Source organism: Arvicanthis niloticus, chromosome 11, assembly GCF_011762505.2.
Source record: "Arvicanthis niloticus isolate mArvNil1 chromosome 11, mArvNil1.pat.X, whole genome shotgun sequence".
Taxonomy (NCBI): domain Eukaryota; kingdom Metazoa; phylum Chordata; class Mammalia; order Rodentia; family Muridae; genus Arvicanthis; species Arvicanthis niloticus.
In genome coordinates this window covers 45,872,324-45,888,458 of record NC_047668.1, presented here as the reverse complement: position 1 = coordinate 45,888,458, position 16,135 = coordinate 45,872,324, and the positions used below count along the sequence as shown (strand labels likewise).

Sequence of the window (16,135 nt, the reverse complement as noted above, 5' to 3'; positions counted from 1 at the left end):
GATGCCTGACATCAGTGAGGTATAAATGTTCTTCTCCTCTGCTTAAGAGGGTTGAACAAGGGAGCTGAAAAGGTAGCCCAGGGGTTAAGTGCATATACTGTTTTTGCCAAGGACCTGAGTTTAGTTCTGTTGAACACCTTCATCAGATAGCTTACAACCATTTGTAACTCCAGTTCTAATGGATCCAGTGCCTTCTTTTGGCAGTTGTAGGCACCCACAGTCCTGTGTGTAGAGGTACATATATAATTTAAAAATAAAAAGAAATCATTAAAAGGGGGAAAGAGAGTGTATGTTCTATGACCTGTGGTATGTAGGAGCAAGAGGATCCTGTGCAGGGCTGTGAAACATACATTCCCTAGTCTTCCTATAGCCACTGTAGTCAGTAGCTCATGTCAGCAGTAGTTATGTGCACCAGGTACAAACAAGACCAATTCTTTCAACAGTCAGGAAAGGGGAAGGAGCTCTTGGGGCCTTTGCCATTTACCTCTGAAAGATTGTTTATTAGTAGATTCTAGAAGAGAGTAACTGTCCTTAGTTGTGTACATTGTGCTGGCCCTCCATGTTTCAACTAATAACTCCAAACCCACTGTCACACAAATGACATCGGACACAAATGTGAGCCTCATGACTTGTAAGGGAGATCATGGGGAGAGGGAAGTGCTAACATAGGAGATAGGGAGGTCAGCGTGGCCAGCATGCAGAGCACACATCTATTGTAAAAAGTTTAAACTGTTGACAGGATGGTTTCATGAGGTGTGGATCAGAGTACTTAATGCAACAGGCTAGAGAACAAGTACATACTTAGAGCTTTGAGAAAGCCAGAAATCTTGCAACAGAGCCACATGTGGTCTGTTCTTAGTTTCAAAAATATCTCTAATGAATTCTTTGGAGGGAAATTGTGATAAAAGTTATCAGTGTTCTTTCCCCTGTCTTGAAAGTCGAAAGTTGTAAGCAAGCAGAGTCCCTGAAGGGGTTACTAGGTTACTAAGTATAGAAAGCTGTTAGGTTCATTTCCGCCCACGGTCACATGTCTCCCCACTATGACCTTCCGCAGGACCGCTCACCATCTCGCCCGAGCAGGCTCCTGTAGCACTGCGTGTCTGTACAGGCCCTCCGTACTGGGTTTGCCCCTTCATGGTGTGCACACTCTCTTTTTCAGAGGTTTTATACATTTCACTCACTAGGTAATGAGGTATTTGAAGGCATGTTTGCTTGTGTTTACTAGATTTCCCAGTGCTTAGAGCCAGTCCTAGGACATGAAGGGTAATAAACAAATGTTTCTTGGGAATATGGCTGACAACTCCTAACTCTGCACTATATATCTGAAGATGAAGCTGTGTGGTTTTATTGACTGGGTCACATCTGACCACTCTGAGGCAGGCAGTATTCTGAAGGAACCAATAGTGAGCACAGTTTATCAAGCACCTCCCCACTTAGGAACTGCACTCTCCTGGGAAATGGGTTTGTATTAGTTACATTTTGCTGCTTCAGTAAAACACCATGACCCAAAGCTATTTGTGAAAGAATTTATTTTGGCTTTGGATTCTAGAGGGAGTGTCCATTATGGCAGAGGAGGCTTGGCAGCAAGAGAACTGAGCAGGAAGCTGAGGGATCCTATCTTCCACATGAACACAGAGCAGAGAGAAAAGTGGAAGTGGGGTGAGGCCATGAACTGCAGGTTCCAGTGATGTACTTCGTCCCGTAGGTTGGACCTCGTGAACATTCTATAACCCCCTCAAACAGGGCCACCAGCAGAGGACCAAGTGTTCAAACATGTTCTTATGGGGGACATTTTTTACTCAAACTACCATATAATATCATGAGCAAAATGTAAAAGTAAGTAATGAGAAGTAGAGGAGTGTCTGTGTATACATGCCTGTGTAGTACTCAGCTGTCTCAGGAGGTGTCAGTTGATAGAAGTTAACCTTGAGTAAAGGATGAGCACCTCTGTGCAGCTACTGATAGGAAGAATATTCTGGAGAGGAAACAGCAACACCAAAGTCCCAGCAGTGTCATCATTCTGCCAAATATACTATGGTATTTTATCACAAGATATTTGAGTTGGTCTTAAAATTTTACTTTATGAAATTCAAAGCAAGGAGTTGCCTGAGCAAGGAGAAGGGACAAACTGATCTGTACCCAGATGCAGGCCATTTTAGCTGGCCAAGGGAGCGTCAGGAAGGGGTGTAAGGACAGTCAGCTCAGCACCGTGTTCAGAGGAATTGCCAAGGCATCGTAGACATGGAAAGTGAGCCTTGCAGCTACTTGTCTGCTTTAAAAATTCCATCACATCCATCCTCCACTGGTCCTTTGAGCAGCTCCGTTGTGCAGGGGACAACTCTTTGCAGAAAATGACTCAAAGGACTGCAGTGAGTTGCTCAAGGTTACTTCAGTAGAAAACGACACCCTGTCAGAGCTTTCTCTGCTCATTACGTGGGCATGCTGGCACTCTGGCTTTTTTGCAAAAGAAGGAATGTCACTTTTTTTTTTTTTTGGACCTGAGTGATCTTTCTGGCATACAAGTCTAATGGAAATTCCCAGCAGGATATTTTCGTGTGCTGCTGCGTTTATAATATGAAATGTAAACTTCTGTGCATGACAGATAAACCCCCAGTCAACTGGCTGTCTCTTCCTGTCCCTCTAGGCTCATTTCCTGACATTGCCTCTTTCAGAGATTATTTTCTTGCTCTTCTGAAATTAAAATTGTGTTGTATACTTCTCTGGATATGTGAACTTAGTCCTTTTTTATCAGCTATCTCCCTGCCACGATGGACAAATGAATCTGAACCAAGGTCCCTTCCCTGATGCCCTTTTTGTCTCCTCCACAGAGAGTAGCCTCTTTCTCTCATCTCCTTTAGTTCTTGTGTATGTACTCAGGGAAAGGCTTCTTAGCAATATTATAAGCAGTGCCCATGTGTCTCCTCTCAATTCAGTGACTGTGTTTGAGGGCAAAAATCCCATTGTTTTCTGTATCCTCAGAACCTAATCCACTATACATTCTCAGGGGCTGTGAATTGGCATGTAAGTAAATTCAGTGAAATAAATTCTGTGCAGTGGGACATTAGGATGCTGAGAGCTTCAGATGTGCAGATGTGAGGTCCAACCTGCACGGACTGGAAGGAGCAGGAGAGGCACGCACTAGAGCTGGGTGTGCTGAGTATCCAGGAGTGCTCCACAGACTGATGACTCATGATTTGACTCTTTTCAGCATCTACCTCTGCATCAAACAGTACCGCTGAGTTCGGAATTAAATATGACAAGCTCCTGATGAATCATCCTGGAAATTGAAATCCAATTGGTTTCAATTTGTTGCCCCCACATACTAACACCCAGGGAGGTGCAGCTTTCACTCGCTTGTCCTGCAGCCTGGCTCTGACTTCTCAGTCTTTTCATATCTCTCTCTACTCCCTGTGGCTAAGCATGCAGGCATGCTGCTGTAGGTGATGGATAGACTTTCCTGCCTATGCTTTATGAAGGGCGGGGTTGTCCTGAGCCAGCCAACAGGGGCTGGGACTCACCATATTTCATAGGTGGCATTTAGAGCAGCCTTTCTCACCTCTTCTCAGTTTTATATAATGATTGGCAAATGAGTATTAAAATTATTCCCTCTTCTAACATTTGTCCTAATCTTATTTCATTTTTAATGTATAATACATAATCCACACATGGCCAAAAAGTACAGGTGGGAAAGATGATATACAGTAAAATCTGTTTCCATTTCCTGCCTGTCCAGCAGTGTTTCACAAATATTCATATTTATTTGAGTATATTTCAGATGGGTTGCTCTGTGTATTGTATTCACTCACATCTGACCTTTGTGGTTGTGTAAATGTGTCTGAACGTATGGTCTTGCTGTCATTTTTGAAGTTCTAGGAAGTTATCAGTTAAATGGAGACATGTCTTTTAGCTTCACAGGCCAGAGAAACACATGCAACAGGGATGAAATCCCAAATGTCATGGAAGACGCTTTCTAAACTGTGTGTGTTTTTTAAAGCTTCTAATCGAAAATACTAAGTAGAAAGTTATCTCAAAATAATTGTTCTAAAGGGGACACCATATAACTTCTTTACAGCTTTATAAACAGTATTACCTAGAAATGGCAACCATTAAATACAATAGACTTCTTCTTTCTACTAGTGTACAGTAGTAGCATGAATGGACTGTTTTGTAAATACTTATACAGGCCTTGACTTCATAATGGCTTGCTTATTCTTTAAAGTAACCATATTTTATTCACTCCTTGAAAAATTGTACTGTTTCAGAGGTAAATAGAAGAGTTCTTCATACTTTCCCTTTTCGGGATTTTGGGTACCTTTTTTATGCTATTAGATTTTTTAGCTTATATGATATTTTGCAATATTACTTTGAATATTGAATATGGAAGATTCCAAAGCTACCTGTGAGGTCTTTGTTTTTATAGGGTGAATGCTTTCACACTTACAAATTATGTCTTCAGGCTTCAGGGAGAACAGGGTGGGTAGAGAGACAAGAGAAATGGATGTTTGAAAATACTCTAAACAGTTTGGTGGTTAGCTGTGAACATCTGCCTCTGTATATGTCAGGCTCTGGCAGACCTCTAAGGCGACAGTTATATTAGGCTCTAGTCAGCATGCACTTCCTGGCATCCACATTAGTGTCTACCTTTGGTGATTGCACATGGGATGCATACCAAGGTGGATCAGTCTCCAGACAGCCCCTCCTTCAGTTTCTGTCCCACACTTTGTCTCCATATTTGCTCCCATGACTATTTTGTTATTCCTTCTAAGAAGGACCTAAGCACCCGCACTTTAGTCTTCCTTCTTCAAGAGCTTCATGTGGTCTGTGAGTTGTATCTTGGGTATTGTGAGCTTTTGGGCTAATTTCCACTTGTTAGTGAGTGCATACCTGATCATGGGGTTCCCAATGGAGAAGTTAGAAGACTGAAAGGGCTGAAGAGGTTTGTGGCCCCTTGGGGAGAGCAACAATACCAACCAACCAGTGCTCCCAAGATCTAGACCACCAGCCTGAGAGCACATAGGGAGGGACCCATGGCTTCCAGGTAGGGAAGGATGGCCTTGTCAGCCACAGGTGGAAGAGAAAGTCCTTGGTACTGTGAAGGCTGGAATATGTGGGTGGGGAGGTGGGAGTGGATGGGTAGGGGACACATTGTCATAGAAGCAAGAGGAGGGGAGATGGGATAGGGGGCTTCTGGGTGGAGGGGAATGGGGAAAGGGGATAACATCTGAAATGTAATAAAGTATCCAATAAAAAATTAATTTCAAAAAAATACTCTACACAACAAAAATTCCCAAATAATGGTAGGTGCAAGGGTGGTTAAGGGAGGCAAGGAAATGTATAAGTGGTATAAGGACAAAGAGTAGGAGGCCATGTGATTTGGATTTTCTTCCCAGTTCCAGACTGCAGCCACTTGCCATGAAATATAAGCAGGCATCTGAGAGACAGGAGCAGCTTGCTGTCCCCCACAGCTGGGTTGGTGTGAAGTTCAAGTGAAACACTTTGAAACTTTAAAAACTTTACATTTCTAGAGATGATTGAATGTGTATCAAATGAAGCACCGAATGATTCAGAATTAATTTGAAATATTTTGAGAAATGTCATGAGCTCATTGGGTAATTTCTACCGAAATTTAAGTTAAATTTTAGAAGTAATAATAACCAGCCAAGTCTGTTAAGAAAGAGATAGAAAATAATAGTGTCCATAAGCAAATAATCCACATAGGCAGCTAAAGTCTACAACACACCCATCCACCTTGTCTCATTTAGTCTTTATGAGAAGTATATAGAAGAAATTGTTTTAAGTTTAAAGCCATATAACTTGATGATTGAGAGGAAATGCCAGAAATCCAGACCTCTGGGGCTAATTCATTTGTTTCTCCTGCAGAAGTAATTTTCCTTTTTCATTGAAGACTTAGTAAAAAGTTGTTTCCTTTTCTTAGATTTTCCACAGTTATTTAAAATAATAAAAAATATCATGTCTCTAAACTTAACAGCTATTTTGATAATTCATACATGTGCCATTCTGATAAATCTGCCATCAACTAATTAATAGAACACCACTGTTCATCATTCTATTAATGAGTAATTTCCAAAAGAGGTGTCCTCGGGGACCTGAGCAAAAAATGCTGTTAAAGAAGGTAAGACTGGCTGGGCAACAGCTCAAATTAGATTGCTATTCCCAGATTTCCTACACTCATTTATACATGCGAGTATGAAAGCAGCTTCCACCCCCCCACCCCCACCCCTTAAGATAGAATGGCAGTACTCTGTCACTGGTAAAAGGATTCCAGTGGCTAGTCAAATATATATGTAGTGGGCACCATGTTTGACTGGTACTGAAGATTTAAGAGAATACCTTTTCTGGATACCAAATATAAAAGATGTTTCTTCTTGAAGGTTTTGTGCTTGGCAGTCTCATACAGAGTTCTTAGCACCCACCTTAACACAGATATTGTCGTAAGAAACACTTCTCCTCCAGGTCATACTATAAGTTGAGATTCAGCACTGGAGTATGAAGTCTCAGGTTTTTCATCCTGCAGGCTTAAATATAAGTATTTTATTCATAAATATATCAATGACATAGTGAATAAATTTGATGTAGAAATTTGTGAAATAAAAATTAATTCACACAGGGCTAGATTCTCAGTAAAGAAGATGAGATTAAGTTGTTTAAACTGTATGGGACTCTATTAGCTGTAATTTGTTGATCTGAAAATTATGTTTTTACAAAGAATTCAATTCTGAATATTTAGCAGAATCATACAGGAAAGATGTAGATTCTCATTTCTACTCTGGAGGGACTTGTAAGGATTAATTTTATTTTAAGTATTAATTCCTATATACTCATTGGATGTTAATCTTAAGAAGGTGATCATCTGATGAAGTCTTGTCTTTCAGCTTTGTAGAAACTGAGTGTTAGAAGACACAAAAAATGAAATCAGTTCCTTTCTCTACAGAGTTCCTAGGACAGGTAGCCTCTGATTCTGAAATGAAATTATATTCAGATGCATCCTGGGAACTGCTTATGTGTACCTGTTTGTCATCCACAGATTTTTAATTCCTTGAGAGTAAGCTCTGAATGTAACTTGGCTTTCTAACATAGTCAAGAAAGGAGTACTTATCGGATGAGCCTCTGTGTGCAGTAGATGACAACCAACACAGAGACTCACAACGGTCAAGGTGCACAGAATAAGACTGTGGAAGGTTCAACCCCTTCAAAACCATGTGCTCCACAACCTATCTTCCAAAGGCTCAGGCTCATTGGGAGAGAGGGTGGAAAGAGTGTAATAGCTGGAGGCAGCTGCTGACTATAAGGAGGACTCACAGTGGTTGGGACATGTGACCTGTAGAAGCCCAAAGCAGACCAGTTCCCATTGTAGAGAATGGAACTGGCCATGAACTTGCCCCTGTAGCCAAGGACTTATTGTCAACTGTTTGCTGCTGTGAAAGGGTCTATATTTTCTAAGAGTGTAGCCCTTGATGAGTTAATAAAGCTCTAGAAGCAGACCACGTATCCATGATTATTTGGGTAGCAAAAATTAGCATAGAAAGTATGTAAAACTGGGCACCAATTAACACAGAAAGCATGTGAAAAATAGAGGGAGGGTTAGATTGGAAAAGAGTTGGGGAAGAAAACTAGATATGATCAAAACTTGTACAAAATTCTGGCAGAACTAATAAAAAATTAAAACCATATCATTTGTACTTTCTAATAAACTGAGGAGGTTATTGATCAACAGTTTTTTGTAGCGGAGAAATGGCGTGAACTCCAAAGTGCAAACGTCTACCTCTACCAAGTGCAAACCTAAAACATAAACTGGAACTATTGACTTAAAGCTTATGACAGTTTACTGTGCACCTTATTTTTGTAGAGGATTCTGTTCTGGTTAAGATGGATTTATGAATGTTCACAGTCTTCTTTCTCTGGAAGCTATGATGTAATGAAGAAGGGAAGCGCACATTGTGTACTACAGGAGCAGTTACAGGCTTTCAGCAAAGTCTGCAGTCCTTTTCTATTTGTTTGTTTGTGTGGTTGTTTTGTTTTTTCCTTTGATTTTTCTTTTATCTTTGTTGTTCCTAGCTCTCTCACTTCATATTATACTCAGTTTGCATATTTTCTCTGAGGTCTCTCACAGGTAGGTAAGCTGTTTTATCATTGCTTCCAGTTTATAGGCAGGATAGTGAAGTTCTGACTGAACCAGCTGTCACAAGGTCATCCAGCTGTTAACTCCTGCATGTGTGCTTACATCAGGGTGACATGGGATTGTATTGATTGAAGAAAAGATCAGTTAGTTCTTTTGCCTTATGTGAACATGAAGATTATATGTGTACTTGAAACTTCCTGCAGGCTACAAATTAGAGCCTATATACATAGTGTAATATCCACGTTTGTTACCTCTGTGTGCTTCCATTTTGGAACTTAGTTTACCACATTGCCTTTGGATTGTGTCATGGAATGTATTAGCAAAGAGAATATAACTGTGGTGTTACATGATATTGAGGCTTAGGAACAAGTATGCCACTCTTTCTGCTGAGAGGAAGTACACACATCATGTGGGAAGGTGCAGAAACAGTACATTGTCCACAATGATAGGTACCACCAGATAATGGCACAGGGAGCTATATGCATGGCAGAAAGTTCAGAGTTATATGTAAACCATTGTACATTTAAAGAGGAAATAAATATTAAGCATAAGCTGAAGCATGTTACCCTTTTTGTCTATTTCTGTTGTGAGATACAACATACGTATGTATGTATGTATGTATGTATGTATGTTAATTTTCTTGTTGTTGTGACAAAAGACCTGATAAGAGTAATTTGGGTAAGGGAAGGTTTATGTTGGCTCACAGTTTGAGGTTCTGTCCCATGACTGGGAGATAGATGTTGGCAACTACTCACTTGTAACCACAGTCAGGAAGTAAGTGAGGAATGCTAGCATTGAGCCTATTTTCTTTCTTTCTTTCTTTCTTTCTTTCTTTCTTTCTTTCTTTCTTTCTTTCTTTCTTTCTTTCTTTCTTTCTTTTTCTTTTTTGTTAATATATGTGACTCCTTGTCCATGGGCTGGTGCAGCTCACATTTAGGGTAGGTCTTCATGGCCTAATTAACTCAAGTTAGAAACTTCCTCATAGACTTGCTGAGAGGTGTTTCAGAACTCCCTAAAGTTACCAGTATTACCCACTTACAGCTGATTCCCACACAACTCCGTAATAGCAGTGGGAGTTGATTTATTCAGTGTGTCTGTCTTTATAGTTCTAGGCTCTAGAATGTACTTATCTAACCTTTGCTGTAGTATATCTTTATATTCCTTGGGGCCTTTCTGGTGCTAGTATCTGAAGTTAGGCTGGATATTAAGTCTTCTGAGAAGACTTCTCTGACAAATTCTGTCTCCCTGTATCGTCCCAAGCTCATTGTGCCTTGCTATCTTACCTCTGCCTGCTCTGCTATCTGTTGTAGGAGACTGCATCTCTAGAGTAGATGGACACATTTTCGTAGTGCATTGCTTAGCACATAAGTGTACAAATTTTCCTCCCCCCTTTTTTGGTAAAAGAGCATAGGAACAAAGGTTTTACATTCTGTGTAAGCTTTAATTGTGACGGCAGCTGATTTTAAATATTGGAGATATTTCAGATTATTTCTTAAGCAATTTAAGTGGGGGAGAGATTTATCTGGCCATGAAGTAACTAACCAAAGAATGTTCAGGGAATTAATCACTAGCATTGAATGCTTTCACTTGATAAACTAAGACTAAGATGCCTGTGGTGATAAACATTAAGGAGTAGCACAGAAGCATTATGTCTTTAAAAAAAACACACACACACACACATCTTGAATGAATTTAAAATTGTCCTGTGGCTTCCTGTGGTAGAATTTAGTGTTGTGTTTTTCTGAGATTATGACCAAATATATGTATGTAGAAAAAAATCTGTTAGGTTGATTTTTACTTATATTTATCTGTTGGAATCCAACATTTCTCTAATTGGCTTTTATCTATGCCTCCAGATTGTTTCATAAAAGGGTGAAGAGAGAGACTGGCAGGCCAGGTTTGGTTGAATAGACTCAACATTGACAAATTTCCTGTGTAGCTCAGAATAATGGGTTTTCATGTTAAAAATGCTGACAGCCTATCATCATTAGGAATGGAGTTCTGAGAACCAAATATAGAGTGTAGGTTTTTTCTCTCTAACTTACTTATTTTAAAATATATAGTATGCCTCTGAGAAATCAGGATGGGATGAGTTAATGTCATTATTGTTTATATTATTTGTAATTCCAAAACCATGGCTGAGCCTCATTGACTCTCAGACCAACACTCACTCTCTCTCTCTCTCTCTCTCTCTCTCTCTCTCTCTCTCTCTCTCTCTCTCTCTTACTCTCTGTCTCTCTCTCTCTCTCTCTCTCTCTCTCTCTCTCTCTAACACACACACACACACACACACACACACACACACACACACACACTAAATAAATATGACCACTGAATCACTCATTTCCATGCCCTGTCATCTGCTGGATTCTCTGTTTTGTTATATTTCAATAATTGTATTGCTTTTTAAGAAGCTTCCAAGAACCATTGTCCCTATGTCCCTTCGAGCCCCAAAACAAAACAGAACATTGACCTTTGCATGCTTTCTTGTATGTCTACTAGTGTCTTTGACTTTGCAAGTCAGAGTCAGTTTTTATTCTTGTTTTCCTAACCTATCCCCAAAGAAAACATTCTTCTATTTTGCTGTCTAACCGTGTACAGTAAAGTTACTAGACTGTATCTTTTTTACTGAGAGCATTGTGGTGGGCCACAAGAATGTATCCAAAGGCAGTGAAGATGAGAATGTCTTCCCCGGGAAATAAGAAAAATCACCAGTAGATTAGGACAAAATGTAATGTAGGTATGATAGTTGAAAAAGTGAAAGTATTAATTTTAAGGTGTTTAGAAGCTTTTAAGATGGAAAAAAAAAAAAAAAAAAAAAAAACCAGGAGTTCTGTTCAGAAAGACTGTTTGTAGGCTCAGCTCTGTGTCTTTTCTTTGAGGTGTGAAAAGTGCTACCTCTGACCGGGCTTGTAGATGAGTGTGATTAAATGTACCAAGCTGTGGAAAGTGGCATCCGAATTTCCAGGAACTGTGTTCTGCTTTTTTTAAATAGTTGTTCATATATGTATACTGTACATAAATCATATTTTCTACAACTTTTACAGGTTGATCCCAAGGAATTAATCAAGATGGTTACCAGGCATGTGGCTCAACATGGGCATGAAGCCTGGCCTGAGGACCTCTTGTCACTGACCAGGCAGCTGCACTACTACAATGAGCGTCTTCTAGATTTCACCCAGGCTCAGCTCCTTCAGGGCCTGCGGAAGGGCGTGGATGTGCAGAGGTTTACCTCTGATGACCAGTACAAAAGAGAAACCATCCTGGGCCTTGCAGAGTAAGGGGATATTTTACCTCCCAAGGGGTCAATTCAAAATGCAAAAGGATGAATTGAATTCATAGATTAGTGTGCACAGCTGTTACCCCAGGAGTTTCTCCCAGCGCTATGACAAGTACATGGTACATAGATCTATAGACACAGACCTCAGAGTCTGTAAATCAAGGTAGTAGCACTGGATGGTGGCAGGGTATTGTTGTTTGTTATTAGCTTCTGATGTCTCTGGTAATCCAGCTCCTTAATTATGTCTGTTCTAGACACACAGGCAATGACTTGGTGAGAAGGATGTTGCTTGTGGTGGAACTTGAATGAGACGTCCTCTTACACTTGGCTGAGAGTCTTACTTTTCCAAGTATATATTGGGTCGATATTCTTCAGTGTATTAAAGCTCCAGTGTCCTCACTCTAGAAGGTCCAGTGTTGAAGGTCCAGGTGCCTACATCCTGGATTCTAGAGAAACAAGCCATTTTCTATCCAGGCTCCTCACAGAGCAGGGACAAACTGCCACTTGCTTTTCTGAATGAACAGCAGGCCCTGTCTAAAAAGGTGATACACATGAAGCCCATTTGCAAGAGTGGATCACTAGGAATGGAAGGAAGGAATTCCCGTGGGTTTTATTGCTTGTGTGCTGTATTTTAGCAGTTTAGATCAAGTGAGCAGTATTTACTGTGCAGAGGATGGGAGGTGTGTGGTTACCATCCGGTTACTAAATAGAAATTGGATCTAACACCTCCACGCCACTATTAAGTACTCACCATGGAGCACAACCAAAGTGCTATGTGTGGTTCTCTGCAGGCTTCGCCCGAAGCCTTCCATCTCAGACAGCCCTGTGATGTAAAGTATTCTTATCTGTCTTTAATAATTGAAAAACAATGCTGTTTAGACATGGTCAGTGGCCCAAGTTTCATGGGTGGTAAAATCTACAAGTTTTACCTTAATCTGGGTCTCTCACATTTTACGGACATCACTTCTCTGTCACAACATGGTGTGCCTTCTTGTGCACTGCTTCTATTCTCAGTGAAGCTCTTAATGCGCCATGAAGGTTAGAACTGTAGTCTTGAAATTATGACTGAATTGTGTGTACGCTGACCAGGTAGTTACTTGTGTCTCCTGAGAAATTATTTTGAAGTGCCAGAAATAGTTTTGATTGTGATAATAGTATGCTATTATTCAATAGTATCTTTTTAAAATCCTTATGAAAATGGCCAAAATGCATTGCCATTTTCTGGTAACTATATTAACCTGCATCTCTTTGCTCTCAGAGGTGTCTGGATTCTCTCTGAGGTAAGGCAGGGGATGGGGGAATCAGAGGAGAGATAGTGTGGAAAGCCTGTGCCAGTTAAATTAAAGCCTGTGTCAATTAAAAACTGGCTTTCTTTTCTTATTATTTCTTCTAAAAGGTCAGCTTCCAAGTCATTTAAAATCTGATTTTATGGTATCCTAAGTCAGTGAGTAACCCAACTTCCTTGCTTCTGGAAGAAGAATCTGAGAAAGTAGGCTTTAAGGAGTTGTTCCAGGCCTCACAGCCAGCAAGGCCTTGAGTCTGGGTTTCCTGTTCTAGATCCAGTGTATTTTTCCTGTGGGCATTTGTAGTCCTCGATGCCATGTTGATAGTTTCTTATGAGAGGGTTGTTATGCAGAATACAGTGCTCTGATGTATCGAGTGCCTTATTTTGTCACTTATATTTTGCTGGAGTTTTTGTCTAAGTATGCAGCTGACATATTCTATGTGAAGTATGTCCTCAAGGACAAATATATGCTTTTGATAAATATATAATAGAGTCTTCTATCTTCAGTTGTTTAGAAAAATGCACCACAGTCTTTGGAAGGCTTGTTTAAAATACTCCACAGTGTCAGTGGGGGTTTGAGCTTTGCCATTTCTAGTTTGGTGGATATTCCAATATCTAAGGCAAAATTTAAAAACAGTTTCTTCTGATTTTTGCCACTCTTCCTTCCACTTATGCACAGGAGGAGCTTTCTTCTTACTCGTTAGATTTCATTAGTCTATTGCATATGTCTTACATTGTATGCCTGCCTTTGTGAAAACATTCTCAGAGTCAGGCAGTATAGATTTAAAGAGGGTATAAAATAATTCTTTTCCTCTACTCATCTTCATGAAGTGATAAAGATGCTAACTAATGCAGGGCTGGAGTGATAGCTTAGTTGGTGAGTGCTTGCCTTGTATGCTAGAGGACCTACATTGGATTCCCTAGAACATGTAGAAAAGGCCAGATATGGTGACAGTTTCCTACAGTCCTGCAATGGTGAAAAGGTAAGTAGAGAAACAGATTCCCTGGAAGCTTATGGACAGCTACCCTTAGCTATGTAACAAAGGTGCAGGCCAGTGAGAGACCTTGCTTTAAAAGATGGAAAGTACCTGGAGACTGACCTGAGACTGTACTCAGACCTCCACATGTGTACCATGTATGCCTATACTCTCTTCTCCTCACACAAATGTACACACACACACACACACACACACACACACACAAAGATGACAGTCCATATCTAACTTGTACCTTTGCTACGCTCCCATAGCACAGAGGGTTCATTGGTGATGTTCCCTAGCAGTCTCTCATTTAATCACACAGGGTCCACACTTAATTAGAAGACATGTCCACTGGCAGTAACATACTGCAGGGGTTAACACTTTTGCAGCACTTTATTTTCTCTGCACTTCTTCACTTCCTAGAATCGCCTCATACTTTTAAAGGTTTATAGAAAAAACAAACACAAATCCTAAAAGAATGCAAAAGAAGATGGGCACAGACACCAGACAGCAGCAAAGCCAAAGGACTTACCATGGGCCCTGTTCAGAAAGCTCTTGCAAACCCCTGGCTAAAGAAACACATAAACGCTGTGGCTTATTTATCTAGAGATATGACCCTGGCCATCCTCACAGTAACAGATTTCATTGCTGCTGCTGTGGTTCCACCAAGGCCCTTCTAGCTAAGGATAATTCCATTTTCTACTTCCCTGCCTTTGGAAAGAAAGTAGGATTCCTGCAGTAACCTCAATGTTACTTCTCTGAACTATTTTCCTGGGATTGTTTATGACCCCTCCCCATACACACATCCCGTGATGTAATTTCCTATCCTAAACCTCCCTCCAGATCTTTGTTGGCTCCAAAGAAAGCTACAGGCTTTGAGGACCATGTGCTTTTCCTGATGATCAGCTTGTTCCATTTATCTGAAGTTGGTCAGACTGGCCTGCTGACATTTGGGCTTAGTTGATTTTCATTTGTTCTTCATCTCTCAGTTCAGATTGATTACTCTTAATCCCAATTCTTACAATATTTTGGAATTGAAACTACCCCTGCTGTATTTAATTACTATTTTATGTCTCATTTCCTATTAGACTGTGTGTTCCAGAAACATCTTTCCTATTTTTATGACTGAAACAACGCAATACCTAATAATTCAGAAACAACATTTTTTTATGGTTTACTTCCATACTTTTCAAATTATCACCTGGGGGCTATAGAATCTAAATCAGAATTCTTATTATTTTCTTTCTTCAGAAGTATTGCTATTTGACTGGGTAATTCTCTCTTGGAGATGGCCAGCCTATGCTTTGAGGGATATTCAGTATCATACCTGGCTTCCCAGCCTATTTGTGACAATTAGAATGTTTCTTCACATGGCCAGATGACTTGTAGGGTCAGAATTAACCTTGACAGGGAGGCCACTGGCAGACAAGTCCCTGTAAGCTCTCTTGCAGCACTGTGAATGGGAGCTGGGCAGTCCTTCCAGTGTCTCTCAAGAGCTGACCTAGGGAGGATTGTGCTGCCATCCCTGACAGAGCTCTGTGTCCAGAAGAGAAGTTTCTTTGCTGATTCATGTCATTTGTTTCTTTCTTTTCTTTCTTTTTTTTTTTTTTTTTTCCTTTCTCTGTGCTTGGTGACCACTCCTGAAGAACCCTTGAGGAAAATGTCTATAACATCGCTCTTTCCCTGGCACAGCGGTACAGTATCTCACAGTGGGAAGTCTTCATGACCCATTTGGAGTTCCTGTTCAGTGATAGTGGGTAAGTACACTTGACATGCATATTAATGTCCATGCTTGTCTCTTCAGGCTCTAGTTTAGAACAGTCTTAAAACCATGCAATGCCATTGTTCCTCTTAGCTATAGCTCAGGCTATCTTGGCACAGGCTTTCCTTTTCCAATAGCCCGTAAGTTTTATTTTTCATCAGAGCTCTGAGTTAGACACTTTACAATACATTCATATGTTTATTGAGAATCTGTTGGCAGTGGTGTTTTAGTGGAGAATATGGGTGGGTTTCTTGGTACCGTGAAACTTTCAGTCTGCAGTAGGCATCAGATGACAATTGAATAATGGCATAGGGAGTATGAAAATAAAACTTTTACACTGTATGTATGAAAGCCCAATAAGGAAGGTAGAATGGCTAGAGAAGGCTTTCCCAGCAGCCTACCCTTTGAGCTGTGCTATGCTTTGGGTGTGGTTTGAGTAGCTCCCTAGTGTTTACTTATTGAGATTTAATCCCACTAGAAGACAATAAAGGGGTAGTAATTCAACCCGGCTATGATGTTTAGATCAGCATAGGGGAGTTGATTGGGATTGGATAGTCAGAATAGAGCTTCTCCATTTGTCATGGAGACTGTATTAGAGACAAGACAGTAAAGACAGTGTGTGCTGCTTTTTCTTCACCCTGCAATACTGTGCAGACTTAGAAACTCAACCAGGAAGAATGTCTTAGCT

The 16,135-nt window shown here is 40.4% G+C and overlaps 1 protein-coding gene across 2 annotated transcripts in view; it reads left to right on the top strand.

The window, feature by feature from the left end:
* The window catches only part of Nbas (NBAS subunit of NRZ tethering complex), a 284,871-nt gene that overhangs the window by 177,217 nt on the left and 91,519 nt on the right, over positions 1–16,135 (top strand). For both annotated transcript variants that reach the window (XM_034514140.2, XM_076942115.1), the window contains exons 41-42: positions 11,188–11,417; positions 15,332–15,442. In XM_034514140.2, the coding sequence (XP_034370031.1) occupies positions 11,188–11,417; positions 15,332–15,442 (341 nt within the window). The remainder of the gene's footprint in view (positions 1–11,187; positions 11,418–15,331; positions 15,443–16,135) is intronic.